This window comes from Danio rerio, chromosome 3 (genome assembly GCF_052040795.2).
Source record: "Danio rerio strain M-AB ecotype USA chromosome 3, GRCz13ab, whole genome shotgun sequence".
NCBI classification, from domain to species: domain Eukaryota; kingdom Metazoa; phylum Chordata; class Actinopteri; order Cypriniformes; family Danionidae; genus Danio; species Danio rerio.
This window is the reverse complement of record NC_141023.1, coordinates 45180772-45196827: the sequence shown is the minus strand read 5'-3', so window position 1 is coordinate 45196827 and position 16056 is coordinate 45180772. Positions and strand designations below refer to the sequence as shown.

The following is a 16056-nucleotide window of genomic DNA, read 5'->3' as shown; positions in this document are numbered from 1 at the left end:
AGTTCCGCCTTTGTATGCTTCCAATTACCTTTTCCATACATTGCACATGCGAAGACCTGTCCAATCACCTCTTAGTATGTAAATCTGTTGTTGACATCACGTTTATTCACGTGTCAGTGTGTGCATGTGAAGTTTCTTTGTTTCAGCATTGCAAGTGAAGGAGATACAGCGCAAATGTGCAGGTGAGGCCAAATCACAGTGCAATGCTTTCAGTGTTTCAACAGACACTTAATATAAATTCAGAGAGACAGAAAACATAATGAATGCCATTTGTTTGTTGTTGCAAAGATATCTTAGATCAGTGGTCACTATCAGGTGTATCGAGGTCCGTGTCCAGACCCAGAAGCGTCCCATACAGACGCAGACATACACAGGTCTGTTACTTCAGTCCCGCTGCCTCTGGGTGTTCTTCCGCAACCGAACACTTTCACTATTCACTCTGTTTACCCGATGTCTGCTAAGAACAGTTTTCTTCTTGACTGTTCCCACTGAATTAAGAGAGAGGAGGCGAACACTTTTTCTTTGCTTAAGTTTCATTCAATACGATGGTGGTGATAAGTGAAACGGAATTCTCTGGAATCATATTAAAATCATATATTAATCAGAAATAAAAATGTGATGCCCTGGTAATGCAAGCATAATGTAAACACAAGTAATCAATACTTCAAAAGTGCTCAATTATTAAGATGTGCTGACATAATTATTATCTGCATAGTTGGTTGAGACTGTTTAATCAAGATGTAAAATAGAAAAGGGGGAAATTTAAGCTTATTTTCTTAAGCTATTTTTTTGAACATACTTACTCTAAAAGCCTTTTAGGCCCTGTCCACACGAACACAGGCTTTTTCAAAACCACACTTTTTTCTACGCGGTTTCACTGGATGTCCACACAAAAACATTGTGTCGGGTGACTAAAACTGAAACTCTGGGTACCGATTACTTATTTCATTTTTTTGTGGACGATATGACTGAAGTTTTCACCTCATAACGTCCAAGCTATTTTCCCATTTCTGGTTGGCCAACATGGCTGGGTTCTGCACATTTGTGGCATAAGCATTATGTATTCCTCGTTGTTTGCCCCACGGGACCACAAAAATAGTTTAAAAGTTCACACTTAGATATTGCTTGACGCTATTAGCAGATTTGGCATGCTGTCCTGGGAAAGAACACTGACCTCAGAGATAATTGAACCCAGGGCTGCCATCTGGTCAATAAGCATATAAGGTGGTCCAAGATCAGGTAGGTCTTGAGAGCTTCCTCTGGTAAAATGAGGAAAAGGACGAGATGGGGTGGAATGGGGGATTCTTCCAAAACAAAGATAAGGCAAGTAGGGTGAAACTGGTATATTTATTGTAGGCTTGGATCGGTCTGATTGGATTATTGCTGACTACTGATGAGAGACCAGTGATCAATCATATCATGTGCTCTTCTCGAAATTAGTATGTAAAAACTTTACTTAATTCCCCATTTAGAGTGAACTTAGCATAAAAATTTAATTATTTCCTCCTGTTGGTTTTGCATGCCCTTAACATGCATCACAGTGCATTTTTGTGTTTTCATGTGGACAGAGATTTTTTATTTTTTTTAAACAAAAGAAGGGAAATCTCAGTTTGTAAAAATACCTGTGTACATGTGAACATGGCTTTAGGTTGTTTTTTCTACGTGGTTTCACTGTTTGTCAACACGAAAACTAGTGTCAGATGCCTTAAAACAAAACACTGGGTACAGCGTGTTTGTGTGGACGTTACAACTGGAATTTTTTTGCCCCATCACTTTATTGTGCATGCTGTTAACTCATGTCTGATTCGTCAACATGACTTGGTTCCATACGTTTGTGGCATTCGCATCACGCATTCCACATCGTTTGTCCCACAGGAACGCAAAAATATTTCAAGAGTTCACACTTAGATCTTGCTCGACACTATTAGCAGGTTTGGCATGCTGTCCTGGGAGAGAACCCTGAGCTCCGAGATAATTGAGCCCAGGGCTACCATCTGGTCAATAAGCATATTAGGGGGTCCAAGATCAGGTAGGTCTTCCGAGAGCTTCCTCTGGTAAAAGGAGGAAAAGGAGGAGATGGGGTGGAATGAGGGATTATTCCAAAACGAAGATAAGGCAAGTTGGGTGTAACTGGTATATTTAATGTAGGCTGGGAGTGATTTGATTGGATTATTGCTGAATACTCACAAGAGACCAGCGATGAATCATATCATGCACTCTTCTAGAAATTAGTATGTAAAACTTCACTTAATTCCCCATTTGGTGTGAACTTAGCATGAAAATGTCATTAGCTCTGCTTGTTGTTTTGACATACCCTTAACATGCATCACAGTGCATTCATGTGGATGGAGACTTTTTTAAAAATGAAAGGGGGGAAATCTCAGTTAATGAAAATACTTGTGTACATGTGGACATGGCCTTAGGTTTTAAAGATAGGCCTAATTTTGTGCTCAGACTCACCTATGTACGATGGTGCCGGAGCGGCGAGCGAGTGTCGGGGGACTCCCTCCAGCGCTGGTGCTGGCCGGTGGCTCTCTCCGGGTCCTGAGGGACTGGCTCCTCTGCACCTGCCTCAGCACACTGCTCTTCAGATCCAGCAGCGTCGACATGATCGTTCACTATCTGCGAGAAAGACCACACACTGCATCAGCTACACCGCAGGAGAGGTGGAAAGGTGAGAGAACGAGGGGACGCGTGGGGGCCATTATTAAAGAGCTCATCTCCGAAAGGCGGGAACGGAGGCAACAATTAACCCTGAGTCCACCTCTCGGGCTGACCATTGGTTGTGCTTGCAACGGGCACAATGAGTAATTACAGCCATCATCCCTCCCTCTCGTAATCCAGTTATAAACACACTCTGCATAGGGCGCTCGCTGCGGCTGTCCAGTGTTAATTGACGTACGTGTCAGGCACATTTGTCTTCAGCCACAGTGAGTAGGCACTGGTGTGAGAAGCGAAGCCTGCAATTACTCTCCATGTCAAGACGGCGGTGAGTTTTTCACCCGAGAGCTCAGATGTGGTGTAGAGGCTTCGGCTGAGCCTCTCAAAATTGTTATGACCAGAACCACAGGTTTAAACTCTAGGCTCTTTTAACCCAAGTAGTCTGAGAACCGAGAATAACTGCCACTTCCGAGTACGGACTGAGAGTGAGTCACTGGTGAGCCACAAAATAAAATAAGCAACAGCTCTATACAAGAGAAAGAAAGAAGAGAGGGGGAAAAGAGTGTGCAAGACTGACAGAATGAGTAGTGGGGAATAATTTTGATTGATGTCACATGCAGACTTACTAACAGTTCTTTTATCTCATGACAGTCCGCCTTTGTCAAATCTCTAAATGTTGTGAGGAGGAGTTCTGAAGCCCAGTTGTTTTCTGCGCATCAAAGACATCCGGATTTGACTCTACGTTTGCTTGGAGAACTAACATGTCCCTAGTATGTTACTTTGCCATACTACATTAGACTGTGAGGGTATTGGACTCTGTTTTTTTATTGGCATTTCAAATCTGTGATGAAATCACCGTAGGCTATTTATGCCAAGAGGATGTTAAATGCTTGATTCTGATCTGCCGGTGAACATTTAAAGTGTGCAATTGTTTTCAGCTAAAGTTGTTCCAGCACAGGTCTTAATCAAATTACACTTCCATCTCACCACACTAAATGATTTAATTTTACTGTCAAGAATGAAATGAAAACAAAACAGAAGGCTTTGAACGAGACATAAGAAGCTAGTCCTACACACAGGGGCAGTTTGAGGATAAAAACAGGACAAATATCTTGAATCTACTTGATCTACTGTAAACATCTTTGGTGTGGTAATCATAGTATAAATGGAAAGTCCAGTCCATTGAATTATTGGAAAATAATGCACACCCGTGGTGTAATGACCAATCTGCTTCACTTTGTGTCACCACCTCAGGTTAATATTGATATATTGATAATACATTTTTTATAGCTGGATATTGAAGTTCAGCTTCATTTCAACTCTTGAATTTGACCAAGAAAATCAGAATGAATGTGTTTCAGAATGCATGCTTTTGAAAGTAGTCGTGTCACAGATGTTTTCAAACTGATTGACTATCAGAGGTCCGTTCTTCGTACCTCACTTAAATGATCTAAGATGATTTGGCAGATCCTGGATCTGTTCATTTTGATAACTGATCTCTGGCTTATTTGGTTCTTCAAACAAGTTCGTGAATCAGATTAAAACGTCTGGATAAACTGATCTGAGATCGCTGCGTGTGTGGTGAAGGACAGATCTATCGATCCTCGAAATCATGATCAGCAATGCAACGATTGGCTGACGGCACATCTGCGTAATGACATCATCTGATTAATATTCAATTATCCATGTGAGCAAAATTACATAAGATTCGCAGTAAATGCTTTGTTAAATATGATACGCAATAACTTTACACCTTGTTGTGGGCTGCATGCTTGGGCCTTTCATGTCTCAAGAGCATTTTATTTACTTTGACAGTTAGAGCAGATTTTCCTTATTATAGTAGCCATAGTAGTATTATAGTACCTGTTTTTTAATCTGTGTAAAGAATACCTGGATGTTTACAAAACCATTTTGATATTGGTAAAGGCGTCTGCAACTTTTGTGAAGCTTCAAATCACTGGCTTATTAACTCTCAAAACATGTTTATGACTCCATAAATGTATTACTGCTTTTAAAAAAAAAAAAAAAAAAAACATATTCTGCATTTCTATTATCATACACAAATTGTACTAAAGCGATCTAAAAAGTTTATATCTATAAGTTTTCTCTTTGCACCACTAGGTGGCAGTCTTTGTACTTTCATTTCAGGGGTGTAGATTGCTTAAGTTTGATTAATATATATCTAAAAAAATAAATAAATAAAAAATAAATTTTATATATATATATATATATATAAATATATATATATATATATATATATATATATATATATATATATATATATATATATATATATATATATATATATATATATATATATATATATTGAAGAACGAAACAATCCTGGATTGAGTCAAATCGTCAATAACCAAATTCAGCTAACAGAGTAATCCAAGTATGAAGAACAAACCCCTGGGGTCTGTTCTTCGTAAGTGGATTACTCAGTTAGCTGGATTTGGATATTGACGATTTGACACGATCCAGGATCGTTTCGTTCTTCAAAGCTGATCCGAGAGTTGTTGTCATAGCAACAGTTCTGCTAGGTCAAACCTGATCGGGAGCAGGTTCATATCATATAAACAGGATTAAATCGGCTCAGTTGAAGCAAAGTTAATACAGAAAGCATGTTCCGAATTCTGATATTTTCTTACAGTAGTAGTTATATACACTTGGAAAAATGGTACATATTTTTTAACCATATATATAAAGTTATAGTTATTAATAAAATAAAGTTATACATATTAATAAACTTATGCAATCTGCACCCTCGAAATGAAAGTACAAAGACTGTCACCTGGTGGTGCAAAGAGAAAACTTATTTATATGAACTTTTTAGATCGCTTTAGTACAAATTGTGTATAATAGAAATGCACAATATGTGACTTTTTTTTAAAGCAATAATACATTTATGCAGTCATAAACATGTTTTGATAGTTAATATGCCAGTGTTTTGATGCTTCACAAAAGATGCAGAAGCCTTTACCAATATGAAAATGCTTTTGTAAACAACCAGTTATTCTTTACACCGAATAAAAAATATTTTCTAAATGTAGAACTAAATGCATTGTTTTGCATTGAAATACATGATGATACACTTGACACATGAAAGTAGAAAGCCTGCAGCTCACAACAAATGTGGAAGGTTATCGCGTGTCATATTTAACAAACCGTTTACTGCTAATTTGATGTAATTTTGCTCACATGGATAATTGAATATTAATCAGATGATGTCATTACGCTGCTGTGCCGTCAGCCAATCGCTGCATTGCTGATCATGAATTCGAGGATCGATAGATCTGTCCTTCACAACACACGCAGCGATCACAGATCTGTTTATCCAGACATTCTAATCTGATTCGCAAACTTGTTTGAAGAACCAAATTAGCGAGAGATCAGTTATCAAGATTAAAAGATCCAGGATCTGCCAAATAATCTTAGATCATTTAAGCGAGGTACGAAGAACGGACCCCTGCTTTGTCGCTGCTTTGTTTACATTGCAAGATGGATCGGCTAAAGGGGGTTGCATGACTTTACATTAGGAAGAACTGCCAACAACTTCGTCCAAACTACGTCTCACAACCAAAAACAAATAGTATATATTTTGTTATTAACAAGAAAAAAGCCTCTAATTGGGTAGAAAATGTACATATTTGCTCAACTGGGTTTGAAGGGAATTAGCTATTTCTCCTCAATTTTCTTTTTTGACCCAGTTGTGGGACACGGGGGCTCCTGCCAAATTTACACAAGTTTTTCCTCCATTTCTTGGGTCCAAATAAACTGAAAATGAGCACTTTTAACTTTTTTAACTCCCCCAGATACCCACTGGCCTGCAGGTACACACCCCAGTGAATGCTGCTCTCTTAAACCGTCAAAAGTCATCAGGGAAATGTTTGAATTTCCGATTAGTAAAAAAAAACATTAGTGTGCCATTTGGGACGACACTACATATACTATGCTGTTGAGTGTGTAAGTGCATAAGTACATAGTGCATGAGTGCATAGTGTATAGTGTGCCATTTGGGACGCAGCTTTTCTTTAGATCATATCAAACACAGCTGATCAAACTAATTGAAGTGTTCAAAAGAGTCATGAACACCTTCATTAGTTGGATCAGCTGTGTTTGATCAGGGTTGGAGCAAAACTGTGCAGGCTTCCAAGGAATCGAGTTTGAAAGACATGCTTAAGACATTTGTTTTTCTCCATCATGTCAGACTCGTATTTTTGTCTGATGTCAAAGGGAATATGTAGTGTTGTCTTCATGTCGAATAAAATGTTGTATTTTTGTGTATATATCACATAATATCTGTGCGTATTAAACAGTTGATGCAAAAACAAACTTGATAATGTGAGAACAGATTTCTATATGCAATTTTCATGTCTGTTCACTCATGAACAGTATATACATTTAAAAGTGTAAGCAACATTCTGTATGAATGCATTGGTTTATGGTTTTTATAGTAGCAAAGTAAACATAGCTAACATTTATAAGAAGTCTAATAGATGGTTGGGCTTTCAGTGACTATCTAATAGATGACATCTTGCGGATAGTCCAAAAATAGACAGGAATAAATGACTACACATGTGAAATCTGACTAATCTGTCTGTTTGATGACTAATCAGTTTTAAACTATGTCAATTAGATTCTCACAGACAGGCCAAATGTAACCCTGTTTTAGCCATGCATAGACATCTATGACAATGAAATGCAATTGACTGGAAAGCATTGAGGTTGGAAAAGAGACATTTCACTGCTGTAATTCCCGCATGCGACTGGGTCTGGAATGCAACATTATAGTCTACGTTGTTTGCTATACTTTAGCTAGACTTTCCTGAATGTGACCAAGCAAAATCAGAATTAAGGTGTTTCAAAACAAATTGTTCTTGTGAATGAGATTAAGTTAACTAAATGAATGCTAGTCACAAGTTTAGCTGAACATCTTATGCCATTCTTTTGCATCTAATTCTTGGAAGACCACCTTCCAAAAAGGTTATTAGTATGCCCCAAAACTCCTGCATACATGTTCCTAGTAGTCCACAAGACCTTGATAGGCTTCTTCATATTTTTATTTGAGAATTGATCTGAACATTGAAGGACAATTGGCCCTTCGGGAACAGAGCACGCTTGTCTTATCCTGCATTCCAAACTTTTTTTCCTACTTCCTACTTGGAAATAAACTTAGAGGTCTTGGATATCTTTAAGACCCAATTGGTGAGAATTTGTACCCACAGAACTTCTCGATAGTGGAAAGGTGGCTGTAGATTAATTATATAAGGCTAACTGTCATAAGTCAACTGAAATCTAGAAACTCGATGTTGACTTATGTTGATCTGCTTACTTTCAGCTTGGCTAAACTTGTAGGTCAAGAGGAGAGCATGTGTTTGCATTTCAGCCTCTTTTATCCTATCAGGTGTGTAGTAGGAGGTTCATTCCAGTCTGGCGACCCCTGACAAATCAGGGACTAAGCCAAAGGAAAATGAAGGAATGCAGGTGTGAAGTAACAAATGTCGAAAGCAAAGCAGTCTATATCTGAACCCCAGCACCAGTCTTGATGGCAAATTCCACCAGTCGCTGTGCTGGAATTGAACACAATGTGCATCGAACGGCACCACAGCGCATTCACCTGAATTCTCAGCTCTTACTGGTGGCAATTAGCACCAGGCCACCGAGCAGCTGCTTCCCAGGTGAACTCATTTCAATTACGCAGTCCGCCATCTGAATTGAATGTCACTCCGTCTCAGTCATCTGCTCCCATGAAAGGCGAGAACTGACACGCTACCAAACGCAAGACAACAGCTGCCAAGGGAGCGTTGCCATAGCCGAGAGCGGGAACATCGGCTTCTTCTCACCAGGTCGTCCCCGCTGAGCCGCTGTCCCTCTCAAAAGCTCTCGGGCCACGTGAATGACACCACTGCTCAATAGAGAGACGGTAAGCCTGGCAGTCAAAGGCTTCTCCGCTGGGGATGGAGGGTCTCTATGGTAACAGTTGAGCAAGATGAGCCGCCTAAGCAGGTACACGGGATTGAACAAAGCTGCACAAAACATGCCCTTGTTTTGCCTATTTCACCTTTTTTTGTTGTTGTTGAGGGAGTTAAGCTGGCAATGATGTTCCGTGTATTCAACAGCACCTTCTATTTACAAAATACAATTGTAAAAGTTAAAGTTCTGGCAAAACCAAAAATTTCTATCAAAATGTCATTTCAACTTCGACCACTTGATCAATAAGAGGCAGACACACAAGTGCTCTTTTAAATCTGTTAAAACTGATCAACGTGTATAAAAGTGAGAATGTGTGTAAAAATTTTAGAAACGTCACGCATAGCATTACTTATTTTATTATATTTAAATATTTAAATACTTTAAATTAAAAATTCTGCATTAACTTGAGCAGCTATGTTTTCCCACGCTAACTGTTTCTGTTTCACTGATGCAGTGTTGCTTTTTTAAATATATGCTCATATTTGCTATAACTTTGCATGAGCACATTAAGTTCAGCTGGAGAAAGAAATGGTGATCTCTTTTTTTTCAGATGTTGCCATGGTGACTCATAATAGCTGCGCTCCATTGATAATGCCTTCTTATAGTTGCAGTGTGCGGGCTTAACTTTGAGTTGGTCTACTCAAAGTTGCTTGACTTAACTTCAGCTAATCTGAAACTGAAAACTCAGAGTTTTCAATCTCTCAGTAAATCAACTCATACTTCAAGTTGGTTGAACCTCCTTTTTGAAACAGGCCCCTAATGCTCCTTTATAGGACTCGACACTTGTAAACACTCCAACACTCCAGCGATACCAAGCCGACCAATCACAGCGCTTGTGCTACGCATCGTTGTGATGTAGTTATATTTTCGAGAGGTGCGCGTCAGCGATGGCAAGGACTATGCGACCACGCAATATCTGCGCCAGAGCATACGTGTGCGCTTGACGCAGAAATATAAATCAGCCTTAACCGTGGCGAGCCACTGGACAAACGTGTAACAGCGGGAAAGATGTCTACACAAAGGTAAGTTCGTTTTTTTTTGCTAGCACAAAAAAGAATCGGGTTATCCTGTCCCATAGCGTTTTTTTTTCTAAAGACGAAATGCAGCTATATGTACATCTGGCTACATAATTCGTAATCTCCTGAAATGTATATAGGGCTACATTTTCAGAATGAGCATATGTTGTTGTTTTTTTTTCGTCCACCACATTCTGTCTTTATATTAATTTATGCACTGTATTTGTCATAAAGTTATCTGTCCTGGTGCAGTGACGGCATTCTGTTGTTTGCCTTTTGCTTGTACGGAAGCTCTGAACTGTCATGCACCTCTCGAACACCTTTTCAGAGGCGAAGACAAAAAAAATCGAACCCGATTTGAATATTTTTTTAAATGACAGACAAAAGTCTCAGAGACAGTGTGTCAATACGATTCACACAACCTGAGGTCAAATTTATTTAACGTGTGAAAAATCATGGACGAACATTTTGAATTTAGTGTTCGATTACCTTTAGTATCAATAAATGTAAAAAAAAAATACTGGGTTCCACACCATCGATATGTGTTGGGACAAATGAAGGATTTAGGTTAACTTATTAGTTTTTTTTTTTTTTTTTTGTAAGTGGATTTAACATAAGACAATTAAGTTGTCCATCCCCCAAAAAATCAAGAACTGAGTAGTTTCAGCTCAATTTAAATATGTAGTTTGAATAAACAGCCAATGTAATTTTTAAGTGTAGTTTTGAGGATATCTACAGCGCTCAGCATAAATGAGTACAACCCATTTTAAAAATGAATATTTTTATCCATTTCTCAGTGAATATAGGCAATGTATTTTGGTGCATTCTAACGAAACTGATTTATTGAACTAATATATTATTAAAATAGTACTTTATCCGCCAAAATTTAGTTATGATTTAGAAATTTAAACAATACAATTAAAGAAAAAAAATTGGCAAAAAAATTACAACCTACAAAATTTCAACTAAATATTTTTTTTTTTTAGCTTCTCTTGTTATTTCCTCTTTTTGAATTTGTATTTAATATTTTTCTATAACATAAATTTCGCTGTACTAGTTTTTGGTCCGTTGTCGTAAGTTATTTTGTTATATAAGCTCCAAATTTGGCTTCAGTACTGACTAATCTAATGTATATGCACAAATATATTATTGTATTAGCAAGTGAGCTCCGAAAGATTTGCATTTTAAAGATGTACACATGCAGAGTTTGCAGTTTCATTTACTGTAAATCACTTTTATTTAACTGAATCAATATTTTTTGGTTTTTTTTTTTTTTTTGACGGTACCTCATAATTTAGTTTCTTATAACATTTTCAGACTAATCAAGTATCTGATTTGTCCCACCTCCTAAAGGACACCATTGCTATATGTGCTTGAGCTCAGCCACTCTCCATAGCAAATCTGTTATCAAAATGAGAAATCAGGAAATGCACATGTCACACTTCATGGGACCTTTAAGAGTGCTGCCATCAGATAAGGAATATTCTGAATATTCTTTTCTCCTTCGCTTCGGATTTATGGATTTCAATTTTGCCAATTGCTACCAAATTGCGTTATCGATTTCATAACCGTCTTTTACATAGATTTCCACTCTCATTCATATACAAAGGTTGAATGACTGCTTTGTCATATGGATTTTCATTATCATTCATAGAGATGAGTTAACCTTCTGATCTTTGTCAAGCGAAATGAGGCACGGCTGCTGTATAATGCCTTCACTGGTCTGACACACAAGCCTCACCACAGCCTATTCCTCAACCTTCATTTATTTTTGCCTCAAATTCTTTCTGACAAGATATGCCATCCAGGGAAGAAGACCTTTCTGAGTACAATGAGGTTTTCCGGGTCAGTATTTGTGTGAGATGTGAGCCTTCACTAAGCCATATGTTGCTAAATAGACTGTCTTCTGTGATTTAGGCATCATTTGATAGTAACTAAAGTTCTTTTTGAGTGATTTTCAATGAAGGCTAGGCTTATGACTGTATCAGATTGTCTTGTTGCGATTAATTGCTGAAGCTTTTATCATGGTATCCGATATTATAATGGAACTATTAAAACTGTTGGCCTTTACTTTAACAGGTATAAACAAGTAAAAATACTTAGTGTATTGCTTTATTGTATATACATGTGCAGAGTAAATGAATATTTTAAACAAATTAAATTACAAATGGGGCAGGATGGTGGCTTAAAGCAGTTAGCACCATCGCCTCACATCAAGACAGTCGCTAGTTCGAGTCCCGGCTGGGCCATTTGGCTTTTCTGTGTGAAGTTTGCATGTTCTTCCTGTGTTAACTTGGATTTCTAGTGCTGGGTTGTGGCTAGAAGGGCATCCACTGCATAAAACATATGCTAAAATAGTTGGTGGTTCATTCCCCTGTGGCGACCTCTAAAATAGAGACTAAGATGAAGGAAAATTAATTAAATTAAATTGCAAATGGATTATAAAGTACAATAGGTAACACTTTAAAATAAAGTCTCTATACTCAACTTTAGTTAATGCTTTAAAATCAACAGTGAGGAATAGCCACATTATAGATATACAGAATGTTAAAGTTAGTTTTAAAAATAAGACTGAATTTTAATAGCTATTAAGTCTAACTTGTTAACACTTGACTTGATTTTCATGCATTATAAAGCCTCGAAAACCAAACGCCCTTTTCCGTTCTGAAAACGTAAGGCGGATCGCACAGTTGATATTGTTATAAATGTAATATTTAATGATATTGTGATACTCAAGATTTGTAAAGTCATACAGCTCTGGATAACTTGAACCGGTGACCACTTTAAAAGTCTCCTTAGTCATCTTGACAACACAAGCACTGCAGGCGCACAGTGCGCAACGGCAAAAACACGAGGCGCAGTAGACGGTTAAAACACGAGGCGCACAAGACACATAAGTACTGCGTAAAACACTCTTGGCCATTAGTAAATCATTTCTCTCAACACAAAAAGCACGTTTGGTGTGATCGGTCCCTTAGGCCAGGGGTGTCAAACTCAGTTCCAAAAGGGCCGAAAACCTGCACAGTTTAGTTCCAACCCTGCTCCAACACACTTACCTGTAGGTTTCAAACAAGCCTGAAGGACTCAATTAGTTTGATCAGGTGTGTTTAACTAGGGTTGGAACTGAACTGTGCAGAGCTGTGGCCCTTTTGGAACTGAGTTTGACACCTGTGCCTTAGGCCTTAACTAATTTATCGACATCACCTAAGATTAATTAATGCTTTTGTAGCTGTCATTACAATGACTTTAGTCAAACTAAATGATTTTGACAAATGGAACCTTCATGTATAGAGATAATAAACAAACACTCTGTAAATAGTCAGAGAATTGTCAATGTCGTAGACCAGATTTACATGTAAAAATGTTAATCTTGAGTTTTCAAATATTAGTGCTGTGAACACTACCAACACAACAATCTGAAACACTCTTAAAAAAGCAATCTTAAAGTATAAATAATATAGAATCATTCACATTATTTTAAAGGTCTTACGATATCAATATTGTGCTTGTCCAATATATGTCTAATGTAGACCTTCTGTAAGCATTTCCTGTTTATTCCATTGCTGTCAGTCCACTAATGCAACAGCAACACTGTTTTCATAATAATTTGCAATGACAGCCCCTGTGATTGTCATTGACGCAATCACCGCTCTCTTCTCTCACAATGAAGTCTTTCTGGATAAGCACTGAGAGACAGCCCATAACTGTGTCTCCAGTATTTCATAAATTGGAGAAATGTCAAGTGTCCTTCTCATTATGAAGCTCTGAATGGTGGGGTAAAAGGTTGCCGGTAAGGGTGCCGTTTTTTCACTCCGCTAATGAAATTATAGACACATATAGTTAATATTTTAACCTGTCTGGAACAGTGTAATCTAATCACATCATACTCACCATCCTTCCTCAAAATGTATCATACGTGCATTTGTACAACAGAAATCGATGTAAAAAATGATATATACATCACATTACATATAATTTATTACGACAAATTGTATCCCACAGTCCAAAAGCATGTGGTAAAGGTGAAATGGTTAAGCTAAAATTTTGGGTAGTGCATGTGTGTGAATGAGTGTGTATGGGTAATGGGTTGCAGGTGGATGGGCGTCTGTTGTGTAAAACATATGCTGGGTAAGTTCATTCCGCTGTGGTGACCCCAGATTAATAAAGGGACTAAGCCGAAAAGTAAATGAATGAATGAAAAGTGTAGTATATAGTTCTGTTTTTGGTCCATTACCCTTAGGCACCTTGATAAACAACATAAAAAACATCATAAACCACATTAAAAATACAAATCGATTTGATGTCGATTAGACATGCACACATTAATGCCCGTTTCACCACCAAAATAATGACACAAAGTATCATAATATAAGAAAAAAAAATCATCAGAAAGCTTAAAGGCTAATTAAAGGCTAATTTACACTTCTGCATCAAGCGCACGCCTATGCTCCAGCACGCCTATGCTTCGCACGTCAAAACGACATCAAATTGACATCTAATATGGGCCTCAAAAAACACATGAAAAATTCGTCTTGTAATCGATTTCTGATGTGGATGTTAGACGTCAATTTAATGTTGTTTTGACATCAAAAAAATTAATTGACATCAATTCACATTTTTGACGTGAAAAAAATAAATAAATAAAAAATAAATAAATTTAAAAAAAAATAATAATAATAATATATATATATATAATATATATATATATATATATATATATATATATATATATATATATATATATATATATATATATATATATATACAGGATTAAACAGTAAAATTGAATGTTGATAAAGCAACCAATTGCTCCATAGTTAACATTTCTTTACAGAGAGGTCACATTTTAAACTTCTATTGGTCTCACGTAATAACGTGATGCATCTTCATGTCAGAGTTCAGAACTTGAGCTTTGGAATGCAGGAACGACTTTGGAACAACATATGAAACTAAACACATGAGCTTGCGTTCACAGTCTCCCACATTTGAATGCTTATAAATGGATGTCAGCATGGAGAGAAAAGTACAGCATAACCGCGGGTTTAGCCTTAAATCAGGGGTCAACAATCTTTGTCCTGGTGAGCAGTAGTTAACACAGCATTGGTTCAGGTCAGCCTGATCTCACGAGAAAAGTAAGTATTTTACGTTTTGGCAGTTTATTGGCTATGTTCAGTCGTATGAAATTGTAAGATTTTAAAAAGGAGGGGTGGCACCTATTAGATCGTACGAATTCATACGAATTAGCCGCTAAATCACAAAGTTACACATTGCCGTGAGATTGTGTTGTTCAGGTGTGCTTGATTAGGGTTGAAGCTAAACTCTGCAGGACACCAGCTCTTCTGGAACAAGTTTGGCGGCCACATCTTTGAATCTGCCAAAGTCACACATATTTTGTATTTGTTTTTTCAATGAATCTTAAATGTAAGTTTGTCAATAAAGGACTAAAGGCCCCCTCTGCAATGCAAATTGGTCAGGACCAACTACTACAACTACTAATTAGCAATTTGCATTGCTGTTTTTTTTTCATTATATAATTATTATTAATAAAATTATGATAACTAAGAGACCATAGCAGCTGTGGAAACATAGCTGTGTACATAAATATGCAAATAATAAAACATAAACTGACAGAGACATGATCATATTATAATCTAGCTACATTCAATATTATGTATCTATATATAATCTAGCTAACGGAACTTATTGAAGCTATCTAGCTAATGCATTGTACTGTAATTTAACATGTTAGCAAAATAACCTTAGGTTTGTTCATAATGGATCCTAAAATTATCAACAACATGGAAAAGCGATGAAAACGATAACAACAATAAAAGTGAGTATACGGTTATATATGAATTTACATTTAAGCAAAATTATAAGCAAGAATGCAATATTCCCAGAAGATGTAAACACTGTGGTCAAAAAGGGATGGCTTTCACCTGACTATCAGCAACAATACTCAGGTAGGCTGTGGCGTTGGCACGATGCTCAATTGGTACTAAAGGGCCCAAAGTGTGCCAAGAAAATATCCCCCACACCATTACACTACCAGCAGCCTGAACTGTTGATACAAGGCAGGAAAGTTCTATGCATTCATGTTGTTGATGCCAAATTCTGACCCTACCATTCGAATGTCGCAGCAGAAATTGAAACTTATCAGGCAATCCAGGTTTTTCCAATCTTTTATTGTCCAATTTTGGTGAGCCTATGTGAATTGTAGCCTTAGTTTCCTATTTTTAGCTTTCAAGTGTTGTGCAATCATAGATGCTCTTCTGCATACCTCAGTTGTAATGAGTGGTAATTTGAGTTTACTGTTGCCTTTCCATCAGCTTAAACCAGTCTAGCTGACCTCTGGCATCAACAAGGCATTTGCCCCCACAGAACTGCCGCTCACTGGATATTT

The 16056-nt window shown here is 37.4% G+C and overlaps 1 protein-coding gene across 4 annotated transcripts in view; it reads right to left on the bottom strand.

Moving 5' to 3' along the window:
* The window catches only part of baiap3 (BAI1 associated protein 3), a 138390-nt gene that overhangs the window by 104792 nt on the left and 17542 nt on the right, over window positions 1-16056 (bottom strand). For all 4 annotated transcript variants that reach the window (XM_087245066.1, XM_087245065.1, XM_087245068.1 and 1 more), the window contains exon 2: window positions 2461-2622. In XM_087245066.1, coding sequence (XP_087101192.1) covers window positions 2461-2609 — 149 coding nt within the window. In that variant the 5' untranslated portion in view covers window positions 2610-2622. The remainder of the gene's footprint in view (window positions 1-2460; window positions 2623-16056) is intronic.